At 35.3% G+C, this 26,739-nt stretch overlaps 1 protein-coding gene across 1 annotated transcript; it reads right to left on the bottom strand.

The window, feature by feature from the left end:
* Nucleotides 1-1,363: 1,363 nt before the first annotated feature.
* LOC121410259 (glutathione S-transferase omega-1-like) lies at nt 1,364-20,031 on the bottom strand. The gene is made up of 5 exons (XM_041602219.1): nt 19,645-20,031; nt 14,363-14,468; nt 11,471-11,690; nt 9,351-9,477; nt 1,364-2,178 (listed from the first exon to the last, which is right to left on the bottom strand). Exons 1-5 carry the CDS (start codon nt 19,670-19,672, stop codon nt 1,931-1,933), a joined length of 729 nt encoding a protein of 242 aa, XP_041458153.1. The 5' UTR covers nt 19,673-20,031; the 3' UTR covers nt 1,364-1,930.
* Nucleotides 20,032-26,739: the final 6,708 nt, after the last annotated feature.

Here is a 26,739-nt window from a genome sequence, read left to right on the forward strand (position 1 = left end):
TGAACTTGAAAAAAGTAGGCCTACATAAAAAAACTTATTTACTATGGAAGTAATACACATTATACAAAGTAAATATGAAGGAAAATTGAAATGGTAATATACTGACATAATGTCCATACAATACAATGATAAGTAATTCTCATAGTAACAATGCTAAACAGCCAATCGTAATCAAGGATTCCATGGAAGTTGTCTTTGGATTGCAAATTTCAATGATAGTAATTCTTATGCAACAGAGTGGTGAACTACTCATTACCGACCCTGTGTGTGTTTCATAAAGCTATTCAGAATAGTGACTTTATGAATGACTGATCATAATTTCTAAATCAACACCAATACATATTTGGCATGTATCACTTACAAGAAATGACCACCTGTTGCCTGTAACTTATAAACAGTTTTATGAAACACCCACATGAATACATCTTGATCATTAATTTTATCCCCCGAACAGAGTTCGGAGGATACTATGGATTTGGCCTCGTCGCGCCGCGTCCGCCGCCGCAGAGATTACCTTGTGAGCGCTCTATCAGCTCCATTTCTCTCCGATCGTCTTCAAATTTGGCATGAGGGTTCACTATGGTATAGCAAAGAAGCCTATCGATTTTGGTGCAGGCGGAGGTCACATGGTAAGGTCAAAGGTCATTTTCAGGTCAGCATTAAAGTTTACATGCAAGACTCTCTTATGACACCTAACTCCGCAACCGTAAGTCACTTTTCTACCAAGTTTGGATGGTAGATGGATTTGGGGTACCTGCATGCTATGCTGCAGTGGGAGGTCACATGGTAATGTCAAAGGTCATTTTCAGATCAACGTTAAAGTGTACATGCAAGACTCCCTTATGACACCTAACTCTACAACCGTAAGTCACTTTCAACCAAACTTGGATGGTAGATCGATTTGGGGTACTTGCATGTTATGCTGCAGTCGCAGGTAACGTGGTATGGTCAAAGGTCATTTTCAGGTCCACATTAAAGTTTACATGCAAAACTCTTTTATGACACCTAACTCTGCAACCGTTAGTCACTTTTCAACCAAACCTGGATAGTAGATGGACTTGGGGGACCTGCATATTATGCTGCAGTCACAGGTCACATGGTAAGGTCAAAGGTCATTTTCAGGTCAACGTGGTAGTTAACATGCAAGACTCTTTCTCCGTAACCACAAGTCACTTTTCAACCACACTTGGATGGTAGATGGACTTGGGGGCCTGCATGCTAGGGTCATTGTCGCCATGATAATTGTAGTTTTTTGTCAAATTTCTGTGTGAGCTCTATATATCACAATGACGGATGACGCGGTGGGTTCGGGGGATACATGTGTTCGGCTGCGCGACCAGCCGAGCTTCTCCAGTTATATATGCCCATGAGAATAGCAAATATCAATCTATTAACATTCATTATCATTAAAACATTGCTAAGAAACAAAGGAATTATGAATCTAGAACATTTCAAAGCATAAATGTTTCCTAAAATCGATTATTGTAATTCATAAAGATAAGAAAATGTATTTTCACCTGTTTCTTGGTAGGCAAATGAAGCAAGAATAACACTACAGTGCATTAGCCTACTGAGGGGATAACCTATACTGTGAAATTTGAGGGGGCAGCCACTACTAGGATCACTATCACTAAATACAACCCACTAAAAATAGAAATTGCCTTTTCTAAAAAAATATGCTAATTTATGTAATCAGGTAAATCTTAAATGCAAAGGTCTTTGCTTTTCAAGCACAAGCGTTTACTTCAATACAAAAACCAATTCCTGTTTTTGGACCCTAATCTTTTTAGTTCAAGGGAATGATGAACATCAATGACAAGATTTATCTTTATCATTTTCATGATTAAAACTGCATTATTCCAATTTCATATTTCAGAATCATTAGAGTGGCTGAAAACTTCACAATTAGCCTACTTTTGTCACTCTTAATTTACTTGACAGATTTGGTTTGAATCTCATCAAATCTACTCCCTGGTGTACGGTAATGAGTGCTGAATTCAACCAAAGCTTCATCTTCCATTATTCTTGGAGCTATAATTTTATGTTCACGCATTCGATCTATCCACTGATGCAATAAAACCAATGATTCTGGAAGATCACTGGATCCAAGAGCCATAGAGGAAGGGATTCGATAGATGAATGGCCAGATAGCATAGTCAACCATACCTGGTGAAGAACCTGCATTAGATGAGAATGAACGTAACAGCTGAAATGCCAGTTCCAGTTCCAGGTATTCTGAAAATTATCTCATCTTTTATCTTAATTACTGTGTAAATCTCGTAACATATTTTGAAGGTTGGTTAAGTATACAAGATTGTGTCAATGGATCACCCTCAAGTCAATAAGGGCACCTCATTTCTGATGAAGAATATTTTCAGGACACCTGCCCCCGGAATTGTTTATCAGTCAGATTTAAGCTGGAATAAACGTCCTCTCTTAGTTTTGAGAATCAGATTAAACAAGATGTAAAAAAAATATGTATGAAGATACTGACATAAGCAAAGCACCTCTATACTTAAACAAGTGGAGCGCAGTGCTGACTTTGAACACCACTACTTTTAAAAAGAATATAAAAAACCACCATTCATATAATGATACAATACTATGTTCTTTGACAATAAAATGACATTTGACCTTGATCATGCAACCTAAGACTTGTCAGTGATACTAGACTACCCGTATATCCGCATTTTACGAACTACAGTGCATATAAAAAAACGGGACAGTTTTGAAGTCTATAAAAAATTTGTTTCAAAATATGGTATCTGTTTATAGTTGCTCTGAGATCTTTTCTTTGAAATGCCATTTAAAAAAAATAAATTTTGTTCATGCTTGAGCGAACACGTGACATTTTTGTCGGGGGTGCAAAAAGAGGCTTGTGCCAGAATGACACAAATTAGAAATTTGATGATTAGACTTTCGGCTAATCAGCAGACTTCCTCTTTTCATTATCTTTGCCATAATTTTCGAATTATGCTGTCAAATTTCATTTACAAATTTCTATATTTACCTGAATATTTTGTTTTTCATTTAAACTTCTTTCACCTTTGAATTTCCCTTCATAAGTAAGACAAGAAGACTTTTTGTCAACCCAAGTAAAAAGATTTTCATTATTAAATGGGAGAATTTGTAATTATTTAAATCCTTTTATTATGTGAAACAAATTATATTTTGGTACCTATAAAAGACATGAATCCTATTTTCAGGGGTTATTGACATGACAAACCGGACAGGATTCACGTCTTTCAATGGCAATGGTGTATTGAGTCAATTTGAAGGAGCAAGACATGGCAGACCGGGTAAAATGTATTAAAAAGTTGTGAAGCGAGCAAACAAAAATTTCCACTTTTTTGTTAAAATTTTGTGATTTTTGAAAGTGATATCATATCTCACTTTCTATGTTTTCTGTTATTTTCCTGTCCACTTCTTTTCTTGGTCATGATTTTTTTTATCTGGGGGGGGGGGGGGGCGGGGCCGAGCACCCAGAGCCCCCACCCATCATAATGCCACTGTTCAAAGGCACCATAACCTTTGTAGCACACAATGAAAGGATTTGAAAAAAAAACGCTATCCCATACTTCGGTTTAAAAAAAAATTGTTCTTGCCTAAAGAAGGAATATTCAAAGCTAAAAGAGAACATATTAAAAAGAACAACAACAGAAATATTAAAGCAAATCCGTAGATTTGGAAATGAATTTTGAGCGCATAATTCAACAAGGGGAATGCCTCTGGCCGTCTCAACCTGCATCACGCGATTCAACATAGCAGCAGTGCTGACTTTGAAAACTACTATAACTCACACAAGATGTTCATTGATACTTGATTACTCTTATTTCCACGTTTTATGAACCAGACCAATACACTTACAGAGATAAGATGGTAATTCAACAAATACCCCCAATGTTGCCAAAATTCACTGACCTCACATGACCTTTGACCTTGATCATGTGACCTGAAATTTGCACAGGATATTCAGTGATACTTGATTACTCTTTTGTCCAAGTTTCAAAAGTCAGACCATCATAACTTGCAAAGTTATGATGGTAATTCAACAGATACCCCCAATTTGGCCAAAGTTCATTGACCTTTGACCTTGGTCATGTAACCTGAAACTTGCACAGGGTGATTAGTGAAAATTGATTACTCTTATGTCTGGGTTTCATGAATCAAATCCATAAACGTTTAAAGTTATGATGGTAATTCAACAAATACCCCCAACTTGGCCAAAGTTCATTGACCTTCAATGACCTTTGACCTTGGTCATGTGACCTGAAACTTGCTCAGGATGTTCAGTGATATTTGATTACTCTTATGTCCAAGCTTCAAGAATCAGATCCACAACCTTTCAAAGTTATGATGCTAATTCAACAGATACCCCCAATTTGGCAAAAGTTCATTGACCCTAAATGATCTTTGACCTTTGTCATGTGACTTGAAACTCAGGTAGGATGTTCAGTAATACTTGATTAAGCTTATGTCCAAGTTAAGTTTCATGAACTTGGACAAAAGGTTAATCAACTTTCATGGGCTGGGAACCCTTAACAAGTGGAATGCCTCTGGCCGTCTCACCTGCATCACGCTGTTCAATATAGCAGCAGTGCTGACTCTGAAAACTACTCGAACTCGCACAAGATGTTCATTGATACATGGTTGCTCTTATGTCCACTTTTTATGAACTAGACCAATAAACTTACAGAGATATGATGGGCAATTCCACAGGTTGGTCCAAATCATGTAACGTGAGTAACCGACACATTCCAAAGATTTGCCAGGGGCATAATAGAATTTCCCAAGTTTTGTTTTTATACAAAGGATAGTAAGACTGTATACTTTGTTGCGATAAAGAGATGTTTAGTTCCTATCAATAATAATGGAGTTACAGCTCCAAGTATGAGTCAAGGTGTCTCCAAATGTAATGTGAGTAACCGTGGAATAGCCCTGATGGTTATTCAACAAAAAACCCAAACGTGGCCACAGGTCATTGACCTTACATGACCTTTGACCTTGGTCATGTAACCTGAAACTCGCACAGGATGTTCAGTGATACTCGATTACCCTTATGTCCAAGTTTCATGAATCAGATCCATAAACATTCAAAGTTATGATGGAAATTCAACAGATACACCCAATTTGGCCAAAGTTCATTGGCCTTTGACCTTGGTCTTGTGACCTGAAATGCGCACAGGATGTTCAGTGATACTTGAATACTCTAATGTCCAAGTTTAACGAACTAGACAAATAAACTTTCAAAGTTATGATGGTAATTCAACAGATACCCCCAATTCGGCCAAAGTTCATTGACCCTAAATGACCTTTGACCTTAATCATGATACCTGAAACTTGCACAAAATGTTCAGTGATGCTTGATTACTATCATGTCCAAGTTTCACGAATCAGATCCATAAACATTCAAAGTTATGATGGGAATTCAACAGATACCCCCAATTTGGCCAAAGTTCATTGACCCTAAATGACCTTTGACCTTGGTCATGTGACATAAAACTCATGCAGGATGTTCAGTAATACTTGATTCACCATATATGTCTAAGTTTCATGAACTAGGTCCATATATTTTCTAAGTTATGATGACATTTCAAAAACTTAACCTCAGGTTAAGATTTTGATGTTGATTCCTCCAACATGGTCTAAGTTCATTGACCCTAAATGACCTTTGACCTTGGTCATGTGACATGAAACTCTAATAGGATGTTCAGTAATACTTGATTAACCTTATGGCCAAGTTTCATGAACTAGGTCCATAGACTTTTTAATTTATGATGTCATTTCAAAAACTTAACCTTACGTAAAGATTTGCTGTTGACACCGCTGCCGTTGGAAAAGCGGCGCCTATAGTCTCACTCTGCTATGCAGGGGAGACAAAAACTTAGGCATTACCCTTATGGCCAAGTTTCACGAACTAGGCCCATATATTTTCGAAGTTATGATAATATTGCAAAAATTTAACCTTAGGTTAAGATTTTGATGTTGATTCCCCCAACATGGTCTAAGTCCATTGACCCTTAATGACCTTTGACCTTAGTCTAGTGACCTGAAACTCAGGTAAGATGTTAAATAATACTTGATTAACCTTATTATTTATGTCCAAGTTTCATGAACTAGGTCCATATACCTTTTAAGTCATGCTGTCACTTAAAAAACTTAACCTTCAGTTATGATTTGATGTTCATGCCAACGCTGATGGAAAAGCAGCGCCTATAGTCTCATTCTGCTATGCAGGTTGGGTAATGCAAGTGAGACAAAAACATATTCAAATCCTGAATCTGCCACGTAACTACAAGTATTGCAAAATATATCTAATGTCATAAACTCTGGTACCAGTAAATGATATCGAATGCAATGAGTTGTTCAACTATATTTGAATTAATAAGGACGAGAAACCCCAAAATTATGACAGATAAGATTTTTAAGGATAGGAAATGATATACTCTCACATGGTAGGGGAAGGCAGGTAAGTTGAGCATAGGGGCAAGTTGAGCCACCACCCCCAGGCCAATAATGAAGGAGTCAGACATTGTGGTGGTGTAATGTATTGATGACCCATTATATAACCCTTTACCCCACCACATTGTTTCAACTTTGAAACAAAAAGTAATTTTTTTGAGGGAAAATACAAATTTGAGCTAAAAACATAAAAAAGGGTGTGAAATAAATAAGTGCTTTTTAAATGCACACATCTTAAATATAATAAAGAAATAAGAACAATATTGTTAGTCCAGGTATGGATTCTCATTCTTGTCATAGTCTTTCACATGATGGATGCATAAGAAATGTGTGGATGTGAAAATATCGCATTGAGTTCAGACTGGGGTAATTTGAGCCAGCCAACATGGGGCAAGTTGAGCCATAGTAATTCTTCTGGTAATCTATAATAAAAATAAAATCCTTAAAAAGCCATTGATATGCAGGCAGAAAGGAGCAAATTCACATGACAGTTCTTTTACTTTTAGAGGATGGTAGTATTTCTAGAGAATTAGTAAATGAAAAGACTTTAAATTGAAAAATGACATGCTGTTTCTTCTTGCATACATTATGTACATAGTTTTTGTGGCTCAACTTTAAAACCCCAGAAGGTGGCACAATTTACAACACATATGGGGCAAATTGAGCCATTTGACATTGTTTTTTTCAAAGGTCACAATGACTTTCAGTGTGGGGTAGAAAGTTATATATATATAGGTGAAAAATATTTCCGAAGAATCAAATCTAAAGGCTAGGTACTTATTTCTATGATATTATTAGTCATATCAATTCTAACATGCAAAATGCAAAGTGTCACAACTTATCCTGCCTTCCCCTACTTATAAACTGAAAGAAACACATTTACCTTAATTTAGTTTAGTATCCATGGTATGGAACCATGCCTGAGGCAGATTTCATGCATTAATTGTTCTTATACAACTCATACAAAGTTTCTTGTAATTTGATTGGTTGAAAGCCATTCAATATTTGATCCATTTTGTGCTGCATGCAAATTTTATTTTCCATTGCACGGTGACCATGCATTTTTTATTTTTCCATTGCACGATTGAGCTTTCTCCTTCAGTGTGTACCCTAAGCATGTGTGTATACGTACATTTTGTGTGTGTTTGCGCACATCGAAGTAAGCGCATCAACAAGGCTGGCTGTGCGCACTGAGATTAATGAATCAAAGTGCGTCACAAAAGTTCACAAACAATTAACTGCTTTCATAAAATGGGAAAACAAAAATATTTTCAGATAAAAGGAAGTGTCAGACAAAGGAAAAATATGTCCTAATTCCACCTCCTTTTGTTGATTTTTTTTCTTATCTATTGTCATATTACAAAATCTAGAAAATTTGTTGTATAAACCTAATGATGCATGCCTTTATTCGTCGATTATGTGACCTATCCACTCTCGTTGAGGCTGTGTTCACCCCATTGCACTCAGCCTAATGGCTGAGTGCAATGGATTAAACAGAGCCTCAACTCGCATGAGGATAGATCGCCTAATGTACTCTGTGCATGCATCATTTGTATATTAATTTAGCACTTATATTGAAAAGGTTCCATTGTCACAAGGTACTAAAATCATGCAATTTACTATACAGTGCATATCAAAAATAAGTTTACACTTCAAAAAAGCCATGGGAATTAAAAAATATACAAAATTTGGGTAATTTTTTTCACATATAATCTTGGATTTGGGTCTCATCTATCCAATGAAAGTAAAAGTTTTGACAGAATGTTACACTTGAGTGAGCACTGTCCATTTTTGTAAAGCTTGCAGAAATCTGTTTGTGCAGAAATGCTCATTTTCAAGCTGTGTCAAGGGGAAAGGGCAAAATCAAACTTACCCTGCAAAACATTTCTCATACATTTCCCTTGCACTTTTAGTCGATTGAAATGAAACGGATTCATTCAAGCATTTTTTAACAATTTTACTATCCAAATTGAAATTTCAACACTTAGTAAGCACAACCTTTACTCTTTTTTGTGCCAGCTGGATCTGAGGACATAACTGAATCCCAACAAAAGCTTATATCAGACATCTCCATTTTTTCACTAAGTTTCTATCATTTATAGTGGGTTTACATTTCATTTTTTCATTTAATACTTGTTTCTCCATATTTTTCCCAATCTTGACAATGATAAACAAAATGAAAATAAAGCCTAAGCCATTTCATGTAAATCACAGCTCAGTGTAAAGCAAATATCGTCACGATAGCCTTGGTGTGTTGGGTAGGGCGCAATGCACTCTTCGAAGTGTTTTGGGCAAGGAAACAAGTTTAAAAAGGTAAAAGATATCTTCAGATCTATTTTACCAGCTAAATTCCACGTGTTATTCATGATCAAGGTCTACTTTTATTGGCATACTATTTAAAAATTCTGCGCAAATCATTTTTCACTAACTTTCCAAAAATCAGTGGTGCTCACTCAAGCGGAAATATTTTTCGACAGTTATATCGTCACTTGCTAAAATGGACCTGTACCAATTTTAAAATGTGGAAAAATCTTTAGGATATAACAAATGTATAATTTTACAGGATTTTTTCTAAGTGTAATTTTTTTTGATACACACTGTACATTCAGCATTAATGAAGTTGTAGGTTTCGAATTTCATGTAACTACGGTCTGTATCAATTCATTTGTAGCCATGAACTTGAAATGTTTAAGACCTTGGACTAAGGTGGGCATTCATTATTGGTTCCTTCTCCAATATTTTGGCTTCAATCTGAGAACTTAAAGCTACCTTTGTGAATTTAGGCTATTAATTCTTAGCGTGCAAGAGAAAACAATACTCTCTGCAAGTACTATGTATAATCCAGTGAGAATGATGAATTTGGCAAGATAAGGGTAAATAGATCCTACCATAGAAAAAGGGTGTTCCTCTGTTCTGAAGCTCATCTTCAATCGAGTTCAAATTTTTGAGTAGTGCAGTTCTTAACTCTTCATTCTTTCCCTTCTCTTTTGCTGAGCGATAGAAGGCTGGAACGTACTGAAACAGAGGCAGAAATGTCTCTTGAGCATGCATGTTAACCAAAAGATAGCACATCTAATTATCTCATTACCATTTCATGTACATATATGGTAGATAAATCACACACTGCATTACATATCTTTTATAACAAATGTGCATGAATCATGACAAAATACAAGATATTAAAAGACCCAGCGAAAAAAAGAAGAAAAATAACTAGTAAAGTACAAGACCCCACCTGTATATAAACAAGAATGTCGCTATTAAAGGTGAGCACATAACACGCCCACCTGTAACGTGGAAAACAGAGTTATTGTTCAAGCAAGGAAAAAGGAAGGTGGCGACTTCACCTTTGACCCTCTGACTTCAAAATCAATAGAATTCCTGAGATCTATGCTTGTATCACGGGGGCGGATCCAGCTTTCGCCAATGGGGGGGGGGGGCGGCGGCGGCGGCAATTTTTTTTACCCCGACCGGCCGCTCAAAGTTGATTTTTATTTGTTTATTTGAAGGGGTAGTCCTAACAGCCACTTCATAGCTTCATTCTTACAAAACATAAATAAAAAAAAATCTCATATAAGCCCTAATTAAATAGTGCAAGCTAAATTTGTTGAAATTTCATGAATTTTGCCCTGAAAATTGAACATTCTGAGAAATGTTTGTGATCGTGAACAAGTTGTGTAAATGTAACTAAATAACCACTGCGGGCAGAAATTTTTAAAAAATGTTCTGCCTGATCGAAAAGAGACCTGTTAAGGACTGTTCTAAGCACTTTTTCTAATCATGAACAAAATAGGTACATAACTCAATTAATTTGAGCGTGAAGCACGAACCCCCCCCAAATAAAAGAAGATATTTTGAGCTAAACACGGGACACTTTATTCATGTTTTAAAAATCATGAAAAGGATGAGTAATTGGTTAGGTATCTTCCTCCATTAATAATGCAAGCACAAAGCACGAGAAGAAAAAAAAATTATATTCTGATGTGAAACTTGATAATATAAGCACGTTTTGAATACAGAACAAACTGCGTATCTAACATTTGAGATTTAGACATAAATTCTTGGCATTCTCGTTACATTTATTTCATTATAATAATAATAATAATAATAATAATATACCAGTATGTGATTTGTAATGCGCCAAATCCACTCGGCAGAATGCCCATTATGAAAATCAATAATGCTCAAGAGTGAGCTGAAAAATTGATGTATATGAAAAGGGCCGATTTAAGCACTATTTCAAGCATGTGTATAGGAAAATTGTGAAGTCAATATGGATAGCACTTAACAAATGATGCAAGCGCCGCGCCCCGAGCCGATTTTTTTTTATCATTTTGACCTAGCAATTAAACTGAAGTTATCGCCTTTACAAAAACTTCAGAAACATGTCAGTGTGTCCTTGATCTTTTGACCTCAAAATCAATAGGCTTCCTTGGAACCATGCTAGTATCATACACACCAAATATGAGCCTAGGTTTTAAAATTTAAACTGAAGTAAATCGTGTTTACAATGACTGCAGAAGGGTAAGATGAAAACATGTCACTGTGACCTTGACCTTTATCTTTTGACCTCAAAATTGATAGGCTTTCTGAGATCCATGCTAGTATAATACACACAAAATTATATGAGCCTAGGTTAAATTAAACTGAAGTTATCACTTAAACAAGGACCTTATAAGGGTAAAATGAAAACATGTCACTGTGACCTTGACCTTTGACCCTTTGACTTCAAAATCATTATACTTGATAGGATCCATGCTAGTATCATATGTACCAAATTATATGAGCCTAGGTTAAGTTAAACTGAAGTTATCATGTCTACAAGGAAATGTTTAAGGGATGGACAGACAGACACCAAGCGTGATACCATAATACTTCCCGTCGGACAGGTGTATAAAAAGTACATATTCATCATACAAAAATGGATACATCATAATAAAATACTGGATCAGCACCTGCATCTTATTCATAAATTGAAATGAAATGCTAATGTAGCTTGTATACCTACATTTCCAAATCTCTGAATGAATAATTTATCCCTGGCTTTGAGGTAAGCATCTGCTGGGTACATAGGGTTGTCTGGGTAAGCTTCATCAAGATACTCACAGGTGACAAGTGATTCCTGGATCAGTTTGTCATCAAATTCTAGAGTTGGGACCAGACCATCAGGGTTCTTGTCAAAGTACCACTCTGGCTTCTTGTATGTGTTCACGTTCACCAACTCATAGCTACACAAGGGGTGGAATGTTAAATGAGAAAGTATAAGAAGAAATCTCATCCTTGAAACAATGAAAGGACATATCTTCAAATATATAGCTACTGATCAGAATACCATAACAAGTGGAATGCCTCTGGCAGTCTCTCGATATAGCAGCAGCGCTGCCTTTGAAAACAAGTGGAATGCCTCTGGCCGTCTCATCTGCATCACGCGGTTCAATATAGCAGCAGTGCTGACTTTGAATACTACTCTAACTCGCACAAAATGTTCAGTGATACATGGTTACTCTTATGTCCACTTGTTATGAACTAGACCAATAAACTTACAGAGATATGATGGTTATTCAACAAAAAACCCCAACATGGCCAAAGTTCATTGACCTTACATGACCTTTGACCTTAAACTCGAACAGGATGTTCAGTGATACTTGATTACTCTTATGTACAAGTTTCATGAATCAGATCCATAAACTTTCAGTTATGATGGTAATTCAACAGATACACCCAATTCGGCCAAAGTTCATTGACCTTTGACCTTGGTCATGTGACCTGAAACGCGCACAGGATGTTCAGTGATACCTGATTACTCTAATGTCCAAGTTTAATGAACTAGACCAATAAACTTTTTAAAGTTATGATGGTAATTCAACAGATAACCCCGATTCGGCAAAATTTCATTGACCCTAAATGACCTTTGACCTTAATCATGAGACCTGAAACTTGCACAAAATTTTCAGTGATGCTTGATTACTATTGTGTCCAAGTTTCATGAATCAGATCCATAAACTTTCAAAGTTATGATGGGAATTCAACAGATATCCCCAATTCGGCCAAAGTTCATTGACCCTAAATGACCTTTGACCTTGGTCATGTGACGTGAAACTCATGTAGGATGTTCAGTGATACTTGATTAACCTTATGTCCACGTTTCATGAACTAGGTCCATATATTTTCTAAGTTATGATGACATTTCAAAAACTTAACCTCAGGTTAAGATTTCGATGTTGATTCCTCCAACATGGTCTAAGTTCATTGACCCTAAATGACCTTTGACCTTGGTCATGTGACATGAAACTCTAATAGGATATTCAGTAATACTTGATTAACCTTATGGCCAAGTTTTAGTAACTAGGTCCATATACTTTCTAAGTTATGACGTCATTTCAAAAACTTAACCTCAGGTTAAGATTTGATGTTGACGCCGCCGCCGCCGTCGTCGGAAAAGCGGCGCCTATAGTCTCACTTTGCTTCGCAGGTGAGACAAAAACTTATGAATGAAGATTATGACCTATTCAAGAACTGCATTATTATAACTATTCAAAAAGGAAAAAATATTATGCATGTAGACCCAAAATGACCTTTGACCATGATCATGTGACCTCAGACATGTGCAAAACAAGTTGGATTACCCTTATGTTGATGTTTCATGAGCTAGATCCATAAACTTTCTAATACCCCTTTCATAAACCCAATTACTATGAATTAGGCGGCTAATAGCAGCATAATTTGGTCATAAAATTGGAGGAGGACAAGAGTTATCCGCATTACTCTGATGCTGCTATTAACCGCATAATAGCGGCATCGGGATAAGATTTTGAGTTTATGAACGCATTTCCAAATAATGCGGATAATTGCCATGGTGCGGTCACAAGGTCACCCTTTTCCAACACAACCGCATCGGAGGGGGCGTGTCCAGTTGTCATGGCGATTATCCGCCTTTTTCAGGATGGGCGCTCGTAAAAATAATGCGGCTTATTTTCGGAGTTTATGAACGCAATTTTTATTGAATTATCCGCATTACCTTAGGCGGCTAATTGGAGGATAGGTTTATGAAAGGGGTATTAGTTACGATGCAAATCCAACACATATTCCCAACATGGCCAGAGTTCATTAACCTTTAAATGAGTATGACCTTTGATCTTGGCCAAGTTCCTGAAATGCACACAGGGTATTCAGGGATACATTGCTGCTCTTATGTCCAAGTTTCATGGACTAGATCCATAAACAGAAGATAATGATAATAATAACAATAATAACAATAATGATAATTAAAATCCTAATAGTAACAATAATTATAAAACAAACAATATACATAATAAAAATAGTACTACTACTAAGTGATGATAATTGATTGACGATTATGAAGGAGGATGCAAGCAGTGAGGAGGCTCCTATAATTTTTTTTTTCACATAGTGAAAATAGTAGGGGGGAAAGGGAAAACAAAGATTTGGAATAGAGATTATTATAGGCCTATATAGGTTGTGACAATATGAACCATTTAACTCAATTAAGAAAATAATAACTAATTAGTCGTTTTAGTCATGTTGTCTGCTCCCCCAATTAGACCAAATAGTGGTTATCATTTTCTTTAGACTAGTTGGCTATTAGACCAAATGATGATACATACTTTAAAGTGGACAAAGTGGCGAATGAACCCATTGGCAAAAACATATACTTAGACCAAATGATAATAGATGACATGTTTATTAGACCGTCTATAAGATGAAATGGTGATTGGAAGAAATGGTATTTATCAACTATGTGGACAGTGGACCATCTGATGGTAGACAGAATGATATCAGACCATGTGATGAGTGGATGACATGGTAGTAGACAAAATGGCAATAAACCATACCAGTCAACCATTGTGGGCAGGGGAATCTTGCAATAAAGGCTACTTACTCAATACCCTTTGCTGCCAATACCAATCTTGTCCTCTCAGCAAAAGGACAAAAGGCCATACTGTAGAGACGAAGAACCCCTGGCTTCAGGGCTGGCAGAGTCTCTCCTGAGAGAGAGACAAAAATAAAAGAAATTATAAAAAAATATAAGAATTTTTTCTCCACAACACCTCAGATTCAAATGCAAATCACTGTTATTGTTAATGGGGTTAATGGGGATGGGTTTGATTTCACAATCAGTATATTCGAAATCATTCCAAAAAAAAAGAAAAGAATTCAAAGGAGGTAAAAGAAAATGGAGCCATCATAACTATATATATCTGCCCCCATGCATTTCTCTTTGAACAACTTTCAGATTTCATTTTGATCAGGTGATGTGCCCTGGTCAAATCAAAGGATAATATGGTTTGGTGGTAACTGGTTAGAGCAGTAGACTAATGATTGTAAGGTCCGGAGTTTAATTTCTGTTGTCTACTAGCTCAGCCACTACTATGACAGCTCAACTCTTTAAAGGCCAAGTCCACCCCAGAAAATTGTTGGTTTGAATAAAAAGCGAAATATCAAACTAGCATAACGCTGAAAATTTCATCAAAATCAGATGTAAAATAAGAAAGTTGTGACATTTAAAAGTTTTTCTCATTTTTCACAAAACAGTGATACATGTATGCACAAGTAAGTGACATGCAAATGAGACAGTCAATGGTGTCCCTCACACACTATTTCCTTTGTTTTTACAGATTTGACAAGAAGGGCCAACTTGACTGAACCATATAGTACTAGACAGTGCTAATTCCACAAGTTCAGGGAGGAATTAATGATATTTTTTACAAAAAAATGAGGAGAAAATTGAAATATTTCATATATCACATAACAAAATACAAAAGAAATAGTGTTTGGATGACATCATCAGTCTCTTCATTTGCATACAACAAGTATGTGCATATAACACGTTTGTGAAATAAAGCTACACTTTAAAATATTAACTTTATTTTACATCCGATTTTGATGAAATTTCCAGTGTTATGCTTGTTGTATTTTTCTCTAATCATTTTTTTTGTTGGGGTGGACTTGTCCTTTTAAACTTTAGATGTATATGTTTCCTTTGTAGATTGAGGTTTGGTGTTAAGATGGAGGAAAGCTGTGCTAATGAGTTCCTTTGGGAGATGCATCATCATAAACTCAACCCAAGACGACACGTTTAACATTAAAAAGTTAAGAGTATTAAGCGGAAATTTGTATGTTTTGGAGTAATTTCAATTTTTTTCTTATACTTTTTAGATTTCTCCTCCTACACGGATGGCTAATCATTTTGCACACAGTTTAAGGGATCTTTGCTTAATATATCATTCCCATAAAAAAACTGAGATTCTGATTTTTGATGAATATTTATTTTTTTATAAAACTGCACAAAGGTAGTGTTGATTAGTACTGGACCTTATTTTCAAAACTTCAATCACTCTTCATACTTCATAGACCTATATTCTTATGAAAAATGCTAACGGTGAAAACAGAAAATTTGGGGGTATAGGTCCCCTGTCAATCTATGGAGGTGTAGTCAACATGACATAGTCCAGCAGAACAACCAACAAAACAATGAATCAAGTCAATGATATCGAGAGAATATTATGTCGCATCACCCTTAGGGATCAATATTGACTCATGTGAACATGCTTTGGAAGACTTCACATCTGTCATATTTCTGAGTGACACAAAGGGTTAGTTGACTTCTCCTAACTTAGGCATCAAGATTTCCTCCCAGACCTGCGCAGTGGATTGTCCTGGTATCTACATTATTCCCATCACTTGGATACCCCACTATGCAGGACTGCTTTTTACTGTTCGTCTACAAAATCCACTGAAATAAGATTATTTAAAGGAGAATCCTACCCAAATACATGTAAAAACTTGTTCTTAGGGGAATAAGAAAAATCAGACAAGTTGACAGGTGAAAGTTTGAACACTATCTGACAAATAATAAGAAAGTTATGATTTTTTTAAAGTTGTGAATATTGGTAATCCCTAGATCAATGGAGACTGCAAATTGGCCACATATGTGATGTCACAGTGATGTAAGGCTAGTATCTAGTATACCTTTCAATAAGTTGTATTCTTGTTGATCCTAAGTTTGTTAATGTTATATTTCCTGTTCTGTTGGTGAGAATGTGAGCTTCTTGATTCTTGAACATTACTTCACATAGCATAGACTAGTTTATTTTAAAACCCCACACTAGTTTATCTGCAAAATATGTTTCTTAATCAGATCTGTTGTTGCATTTCACAATTGGAAAGAATTATTCCTATTGACATTATTTTCACTGATATCATAATCTTCTCAATTCACTCAAAGTAATAATGGTCTATTAATTCCTATTCAATCTAGATCTATGCTCCATTTTAAAAAATTACATTAGAGGGGTTTAGTAACTATTGCTATTCATATTCTTATTTTTTAAATTTTCTCTTTTTCTTTGTTTCTGTATACAGTGCGTATCAAAAAAAGTTTACACTTAGAAAAAATCCTGTAAAATTATATGTAATATCCTAATGATTTTTCCACATTTTAACATTGGTACAGATCCATTTAAGCAAATGACGATATAACTGTCGAAAAATATTTCCGCTTGAGTGAGTGTCACCACTTACTTTTGAAAAGTTAGTGAAAAATGATTTGCGCAGAACTTGGAAATAGTAATGCGAATGAAAGTAGACCTTAATCATGAAGGACACGTGGAATTTAGCTAGTAAATTGATTTGATATCTTTTACCTTTTTTAAACTTGTTTCCTTGCCCAAAACACTTCGAAGAGTGCATTTCTCCCCATCCCACTCCCCCACAAACCGAGGCAATCTTGATGATATTTGCTTTACACTGAGCTGTGATTTACATGAAATGCCTTTTTAAGGCTTCATTTTCATTTTATTAATCATTGTAAAGCTTGGGAAAAGTGTGGAGAAACAAGTATTAAATGAAAAACGAAATGTAAACCCACTTTAAATGATAAAACCTTAGTCAAAAAATGCTGGAGATGTCTGACATAAACTTTTGTTCAGATTCATTTAATATGTCCTCAGATTCAGCTGGCAGAAAAAGGGTTAAGGTTGTGCTTACTAAGTATTGAAATTTCAATTTGAGTGGCAAAATTGTTCCGAAATGCTTGAATGTATCCATTTAATTTCCATTGACTAAAAGTGCAAGAGAAATGTATGAGAAATGTTTTGCAGGGTAAGTTTGCTTTCGCCTTTCCCCTCGACACAGTGTGAAAACGAGCATTTCTGCGCAAACAGATTTCTGCGAGCTTTACAAAAATGAACACTGCTCACTCAAGTGTAACATTCTGTCAAAACTTTTAGTTTCATTTGATAGATAAGACCCAAACCCAAGATTATATGTGAAAAAATTCCCCACATGTTGTATATTATTTAATTCCCAGGTCTTTTTCAAAGTGTAAACTTTTTTTTGATACACACTGTATATATATATATATATATATATACATATATATATATATATATATAACAAGTTAGAATAAAACAGATGAATTAGAACCTTGTTTATCAGTCATAATTTCCATTTTATCAATGCTTAAAACTAAATAAACAAAATATTACGTTAATATTATAAGCTGATCCATGATATTGATTGTGCATTACTTTCATATTAATTCTGATTCTTATTCATAAATTGAAAATTTTCAGTCTACGAGGTGCCTGTTTGATGTTGTTTTATTAATCAATTCAATTCAATCCAGAGAAAGAAGCTTTTGGTCTATCCAAATCGATGTAATATAGGGTCTAACTTGTTTCCAGTTTCATTGTTTTTATTTAAAACATTATTATCTATTTTGCTACATAATTGGGTTTATTGCCCTGATGAGGAAGGATGCAATGGAATTTAACAGAATTATCAAACAGGCTAGTATGATATACAGTATCAGGATTCAAATCTAAAATAGACTTTGATTACAGACGAAATGTCATTAGTAAGGTCAAAGACATTCTTGCAGATAACAAATACCCTCCACTTAGTTGCTATAGATGACTGAATTCCAGAAAATGTCTTCAAAGTATCTTACAAATAGATTTTTGAATTCTTTTGCACCAATCTCAATAAGATAGTATAGTCACGTATTGTATTACCGGACACTATTATGATTCTGGATGCACATATTACCCTGTTCGGAAACAATTTCGTATCGTAAGACCTCGGCAATTCAATTTCACAGAGCAATACAAAGAACAAGATTGTAAATACAAGGCAAAAAATCCAACTGTAACCTTATTTATCTCTAAAAATGACAGAAAATGCTTTAAATATCATATAACATAGTTTTGCATTAACAATTGATATATTTTCTGATGGATATGGGCCTGATTTGCAGAAATCTAATCTTGTCCGCTCCTTCGATCGAGTGATGTTGTGGGTAATCGTCGACGGCTATAGTTCTCAAGGTACCCATGGGCCATGCGCGAAGTTCACCATGAGTAGAGCCGTCGACGATCGGCAGCGCAGCGCATCGACAGAATTTGATGAGCGTCACAAAACGAAAAAGCAAAATATTGGAAAGAGCCATGGAACATCGTGCAGCTAAGAAGAAAAAATAAAATAAGTTAACAAACACGAATTTATTACCAATATCTGCTCAGATTCGATATGAAAAAACAAAGAAAAACTTAGAATTTATGCATGATGTGATATATGAAGAAAAAAATCATACAAATTCTTTCTAACATCAATATAATGAAGAATATCTTTACCCGCCTGGCGCGCGTCCGGAATCATGATACAATTTGTCACGCACGAAAATAACCGTTTTTCGTGGAGGGGTATGAGACAAGTGCGATGCAAAGAAAATGGTTGGTAAATGTAAAATAATTTTATCATATTTATAATTTTCATAATATTTGGAATAGCAAGTGAAAATTTTTGATTGTATTGTCTCTAGTCGTCATTTTTAAAACACTGAAATAAAGGTGTCCGGTAATTGGATACACTGCCATACACGGGATTGTACAACTCAACTCCCGATGTTTAAAGTTAACACCACCTTTGATCTGTTTTATGAAGCTTTTTTGATAAATAATAGACTATCGAGAAGCTGTACCAGTACCGTACAGTAGTAACTTGTAGTAGTAGTAGTTTATAGATCTGGAAACTTTACTGCAGGAACAACTGTATTTTTCCAGTAGATATTAAAGGTAACTATATTCTATAAAGATAAGGCCTAACTTAATGTTAGGCCTAACATAAAATTTATAAGATGCAATGTTTTGTCTTAGGTCCTACCTGTTTTGAAATGATGTTCTGTTGGCATTTTGCTTAAGTTTAACGTTACTCAAAAAGGGAAAACAAACAATGAACTAAAGTCCCGGTGTGACGTGGTGAACGCACAGGCGAGTAGAATCTATCGGAGACCGGTAGGGGTGGGCGATGGCGATGCTGCGATGGACGAGGTCAACTTCACTGATGAATCTGGACTGAATTGTAATACGAGGCCGGTGGCAATTATGAATTTATATAATAAACTGTGTTTACACGAACCCTGGCCTATAAAATATGCCCAGTCATTCTTTATCTAACATGATTGATTATGCCCAGGCGTTCATAGTCCATCCATCGATGCCCGCATACTGTGCGCATTAGCATGCCTAAACAAACTTAAGGACGGCCGGGTTAAGGTTCCGTAACATAACTAACAACACCGATTCAGTAGAAAGGATGTTCTTTCCCGGTGTTGATCCGCTATACGATCATTGCTTTGTGTGAAGAGCCCTGAAAAGTGGGCGTGGATGATAGAAGATCCTATCCTGGGGTACAAGATTCACAGAATAATTTACATTTACCAACGATTGATTGGTTGCTTGATTTTATTTGTGCTAGTCCTACTTATATCTTGTTGTACGCTAGCTCTCATGGGTATAATGCAATGTCAAACATTCGTACCATTTAACATGTTTAAGGTCAAGTCCACCCCAGAAAAATATTGATTTGAATCAAGAGAGAAAAATCAGACAAGCAATACTGCTGAAAATAGCATCAAAATCGGATGTAAAATAAGAAAGTTATGAGTGACATTTCGAAGTTTCGCTTATTTTTCACGCAATAGTCGATGATGTCCCTCACTATTTCCTTTTTTTATTGTTTGAATTATAAAATATTTCAATTTTGTCAGATTTGACAGAAAATTAGGACCAACTTAACTAGGTGAACCCCCATAATGGGGGCATGGGCGGAAATCGGGGGGAGAAAGGGGACGTGTCCCCCGACCAAAAATAGTAGGGGGACACAATATCAAATGTCCCCATACTATTTTTGGTCTTTTATGATGGATAAAAATGCATCATGCACATTCGAAATAATACATGTATTTTGGACTAAATGACCTTACATTTTGGGTGAAGACTTTTTTTGGGGGGGAGGGGGGCTTGTCAAATTTTACAAAGTGACTAAAAGTAAGATGAGGGGAAGACTTGGAAAATAAAAATCTTTCATGCCACTAAGGCATGAAATTTTCGCTCGCGCTTCGCGCTCGCATTGCATGTTAGTTGATTTTTCAAAATGGATGCTTATATCAAGTTTGGAAGTCAATACACAGTACATTTCACCTCGGAAATCGAACTTTCATTATTTTGAGTAATTTACAAACTGATTTTTAAAAAGTACTCTGTAAAAGTGACAGCTTTATGGTCTGAATATTAACATTTTCTGCTCGCACTGAGCGCTCGCAAATTTCGATTTATTAAGTACCTGTTATTTTTGTGTATTCCATTTAGTTTGAAAAAATAAAGTCCGATTGTCAAGACGTATCGCGCTGGCTTCTCGCTCGCATTTTGATTGGCGATTTATGTATGTTCAATATCGATTTTCATGACAGTTTATCAAAGATTTTGGCTCGACTTTCGCTCGCATTAATGGTTAAACAATATTTTGACTGATGCATTCTATTCATAATTACAAAATTGCTTGAAATGTCCAGTTTGCAGGCCATAATATTATCAGATTTCTCGCCCTCATTAGACAATAATAAAAAACGATATTAATAATTTAACGATTAAATTGCCCCTTTCTTTTCATCTCGTGCTTAAAGAGGAATAAGAAGATAGTCATCATTTTCATATGACATGTCCCAAGGATGTCCCGGTCCTATGTCAAAACTCAAATAACAATGAAAAATATCAGCTCTTTATTAAGTGCGATCCATATCCACCTCACAATTTTCCTACAAAGTGCTTAAATATGTAGTTGAAATTGACTCATTTTCAGATTTAGTAGAAGAGGTGTAGACTGCCTAGATTCTAGGTCTAAAACTGAAACACCTGCATGTTTATTCAGATCATGATTCAACTTGTTCTCTAAATAATTATCCAGTTTCAGACCAATTTTTTTTTGCTCGCGATCCTCTATTACTCATCCTTTTCATCATTTGATTGATTGATTGATTTTATTTGTCAGGTAACTGTGAACAAGTACATGAAAATATGAACAGTAGTGTATACCTTGACAGGATTGCCCATGAAAGCCGAGATGGCTTATTTCCAATGGGGTCCTTACATCAGTAATTGACAACAATGTACATCTATATGAAAAACACCTATAGAAATCTACAAACTACATCAATTAAGTCTAGACCACTAAAATTACACGAAGAATTGTAAAACTTAATATATAAAAAGACAAAAACAAATACGTTTGCCATGAAAACCATTTACGCAAAATATGATTAAAATAATTGTAAAACAGGTTGAGTAAACGATCATTACTTCTCGGTTACATATGAAAATTATACTATAATCAGTTTTTAAATAGCGCTAAATGCATCGTAACTAATACAAGATTCATGAATCGTAAAACCTAAGATATGAAAAAGTACAAATAAGTTTGACATCAAACTTTCACGCAAACAACAAAAGATGATGAAAAAATGTAAAACAAGTTGATTATTAAAATAAATCATAACTAAATAGTTATATATAAGACTACATGATACACATGAAATTAGAAAGAATATTTAACATTACAGAGTGGGGACATTTTCAAAGTGTTGTTTCAATACTCTTTTAAATTGTGTAAAAGTCTTAACCGATTTAACATGATTAGGGAGAGAATTCCAAAAATGTATACCATTATAATAAAATGTGTTGCCAATTTGACCTTTTCTCATAGGTACAACAAAGTTAAACAGACTATTTCTTGTTTCATGCCCGTGAATATTAGATGACCGTGTAAAGTTGAGATGTAATGATATTCGTTTGAATAGAAAATTTTATGAACATGGTGAAGTATAAGTTGTTGCGACCTCAAGTCTATGCGAAGAAGGCCAGCTTTTTCGATTTCATTCTTCCCAACATGTGTTCTTGGGTGTAAGCAAGTAATAAATCTAACAATCTTATTTTGAATAATTCTAAACTTTTTTTGATCAACCTTTCCAAGACTGCAGTACCATGCTGCATTAGCATAATCAAATAAACACTGTATTAATGAAAAGCTTAAAATGCGTCTGGATTTCGTATTCATGCAATTTTGATACCGGTATAGAAATTTCAAGCGAGCATTAGCTTTTTTGACAATAGAGTCAACCATAGATGTACATGAGAGATCACTATTTAATATCAGGCCTAAATACTTCACGGAATTCTGTCTCCTAATTAATTGATTGTTATAGTATATATTGAAATCATCTGTATGCTTAGACCTAGCCCGCGAACAAAACAAAATACTTTCGGTCTTACCAACATGTAAGCTAAGCTTATTATGTGTCATACATTTAACACAATTTGATAATTTTAAGCTAAGTTTTTCACCGATCAGCTTATAGGACTTGTATCAGAATAGAGTAAAACACTGTAACACTGTCGTCTGCATATAAAAGTAATTTACTTTTATTAACACAAAAACACATATCATTGATATAGCACATAAAAAGAATGGGACCTAATATGCTCCCCTGAGGAACTCCACACTTTATAGGCATAGAATATGAGAGTACATTTTGCAACTTGGCGGCGATTTGTCAAGTAAGACCTAAACCAATTTAAACACGCTAAATTCAAACCCATCACTTCTAATTTCTTTAAGAGTATTTCATGATTAACCGTATCGAATGCTCTTTGTAAGTCAAGAAGAACCATTCCAACATAACGGCCTTCGGAAATTTCATTCCTAACAAAATCCAACAAGTGAATTAAACATGTTTCAGTAGAATAACCATTCCTAAAACCAGACTGAAATTCATAAATGATTTTGTATTCTTTAAAGTATTTCTCAATTTGAGAATACACGCATTTCTCCAAAATTTTCGACACTATGCTTAACACACTAATAGGTCTATAATTCCCAACATGAGTTTTGTCTTTCTTTTTGTGTAATGGTGTGACTTTAGCGATTTTCATTTCATCAGGGAAGGTACAAGTTGAAATAGATAGGTTAATAATGTAAGTTAAAGGAATAAAGACGTTTTTTGCACCATCCTTTAAAAATCTAGCAGGAACCAAGTCAAGTCTGGTACTTTTTGATATTTTCAACTTGGATAATTCATTTAATACAAACTTTTCTGTGACAGGAGAAAAATTAAAACAGCCTTTTTGTATACCTTTATTGTCGTAAAGTTTTTTTTAAATTAGGACTGTCGGCCCCAAACTCACTTCTGTCCGTAATGGGGAGCTCACAAGCTAATTTATCGGCCACTGTTGTGAAATAATTGTTAAATTCGTTGGCTATCTTTAGATTATCATGACATAGTTCCCCTTTAATATTAATAACACTTTTCTGAATATTTTTTTGTTTGTTTTTTACACCTAACTCTTTGAAATTTTTCCATAATTTCTTAGAATCATGTTTATTGTCTTCAATTTGATTTTGGAAAAATTTGTCTTTAGCTTTCCTCACTTTCCTTTGTACCACATTTCGCAATAGTTTAAATTTCCTTTCGAGTTCTAAATTACCAATATCCTTTTTCATTTTCCTGAAAGCTATATTTCGTTGTCTTATCAAACCAATAATTTCACTGGTCATCCATCTTTCTGTTCTTTGCTTAATTCTTACTTGTTTTAAAGGTGCACACTTATCAACTACTGACATGAAAATACTTTTGAAGTGTGACCAAGCAATATTCACTTCATTACATTCAAATATAACAGACCAATTGATTTGAGATAAAACTAAATTAAAATCATTTTCACAATAGTTTTTCATACATCGAATGCTTATAGTTCTATGCTGCCCAAATACAGGCCTGATAAGTTTCCTTGAACAATACGTTAAAAAGTGATCACTTAAGCCAATTTCAAAGACACCACTTTGACAAATATTTTCTTCTTTACTACAAATTACATGGTCTATTAATGAAGAAGTGGTAGGTGTAGTTCGGGTGGGTTTTGTTATAAGTTGGCTCAAACCATATAAATTCAAAATATTCTTGTATCTTTTGGTCAGTGCTGATTGTTGTAATAGACAAATATTCATGTCCCCTAAAAGAATAACCTCATCATCTTTTGTTAATATGTCCAATATATCATGGAGAGAATCAATAAAGTGATTGTCTCTGGGGGGTCTGTATACTACACCTAAAGTAATAGGCTTTGTATGTGGTAATAGAATGTCGATCCACAATGATTCAATACCATCAGGTGTAAGATCTTCTCTTAGATTAAATGCGATATCATTTTTAATATAAAGGCAGACCCCACCACCATGGTCGCCTGCACGATCTCGTCTTAATATACAGCGCGTCCCAAAAAAAACTATACACTTTTGAAATGGCCGCCAAATAACAAATCTAGCACTTTGGGTAAAAAGACTCACATATATGGAAAGCCAATGAAGTCAACTTTCAAATGACACCAAAAAGTTGGAAAACTATTCATGCTTGAGCGAGCACTGCCCACTGAAACAAAGGGTATGAAAATTAGGGTGGGCTGGAATTAGCCTTCCAATTTTTGTCAGTTGTTCAATGTTGAGAGGCAAATCCTTTCGAACTTGCAAAGTTAAGGGTGTTGTGATAAATTAATGATCAACCGTGACCAGTTTTGGATGCTTAAGCAAATTTCATTTATCGAATTGAACTTTAATGCATGAATGAACACAAATTACACTTTTGGGGCAGCATTTCAACTTTATCATTTGGATCTCTTTTGGAGCAGCATTTCAACTTTATCATGGGGATCTCAGCAATGTGTTCATGGGAGTCGGCCAGTCGGGAGAATAGGGGGTGAGATAGGCCTTAAGTGGGAGAAGTAGGTTGATGAAATAAGGGTCAACAGAACATTCAGCCACCTCCCCCTCCTTCTTTCCCGCCCTCCCCTCCGGTTGAGAGACTGATGGCTATTGTCATGTACGCAAAGTCCAGAGCACAATGTTGGTTTAATGATTAATTATGAATTAGGCATCAACTTTTTTCCTATCAATCATTTAATCAACAATTTATTAGTAAATCAACTCATTCAATGTGCAATGTGATCAAACAAACATTCATTTTTTTCCAATACATTATTTCATTAATCATCATAATCATTAAATTTTTTGGTAATCATTCAAACTGACCATCAGCCACTGGTCACTTGGCAGTTAAGTTTTGAAAGGCTTCAATCCAGGAGGTGAGACAGAGAGAGAGAGGGGAGGGGGTGGGGGTTTGGATGTGGCGGTGAAGAGGGGAAGGTACATATGATCATTAATTTGTAAAAGGACAAAAAGAAGAGGAATGCCATTTTTATCCAAGTCTTAGCATATCTCGCCCTCTTGCTTGTAACAGGTACATGTACCATCACATTACTCTGACTCTCACGAACACACTTCTGATGTCCACAAGATGAATATGCTACACTAAAATTACAATTCCTGTTCACTCATGCATTACATTTCAATTTAGTAATTCATGAAATATGCCTATTAAAATCAAACTTATCTTACTCATGAATAGCATAACACCCTTAGCTTTGTAAGTTCCAAAGGACTAACCTCTCAAAAAAATGTATGGCTAATTCCTGCCCAGCCTAGCCAAGGTTAGTCTCTCAGGAGTAGAGAAGTGGGGGAGGGGGTAGAGATGGAGGGAGGGTTGCAAATGTTCTGTTGACCCTTATCCCATCAACTTACTTCACCTATCTAAGTCATATTATCCCCTCTTCTCCTGACTGTCATGAACACATTGTTGAGATCCACATGATCCATATGATAAAGCTGCACTAAAATTGCAATTCATGATCACTCATGCATTAAATTTCAAGTTACTAACCTATGAAATTTGCACAAAGAACAAACTGATCACATCTGATCTTTAATTCACCAAATAACCTTCAACTTTGCAAGTACCAAACAAAAAATCTAAAAGAAATTGGAAGGCTAATTCCAGCCCACCCTAATTTGCATACCCTTTGTTTCAGTGGGCAG

This window comes from Lytechinus variegatus, chromosome 3 (genome assembly GCF_018143015.1).
Source record: "Lytechinus variegatus isolate NC3 chromosome 3, Lvar_3.0, whole genome shotgun sequence".
NCBI classification, from domain to species: Eukaryota; Metazoa; Echinodermata; class Echinoidea; order Temnopleuroida; family Toxopneustidae; genus Lytechinus; species Lytechinus variegatus.

Bases quoted from the DNA above. Each gene is read 5' to 3' on its own strand.
- LOC121410259 (XM_041602219.1), bottom strand. From the start codon at position 19,672: ATGCCAACAGAACATCATTTCAAAACAG. The intron at 11,691-14,362 runs GTAAGTAGCCTT...CCCCTTGTGTAG, and splicing joins TTGGCAGCAAAGGGTATTGA to CTATGAGTTGGTGAACGTGA. The intron at 9,478-11,470 runs GTAGGTATACAA...CCTCTGTTTCAG, and splicing joins TCATTCAGAGATTTGGAAAT to TACGTTCCAGCCTTCTATCG.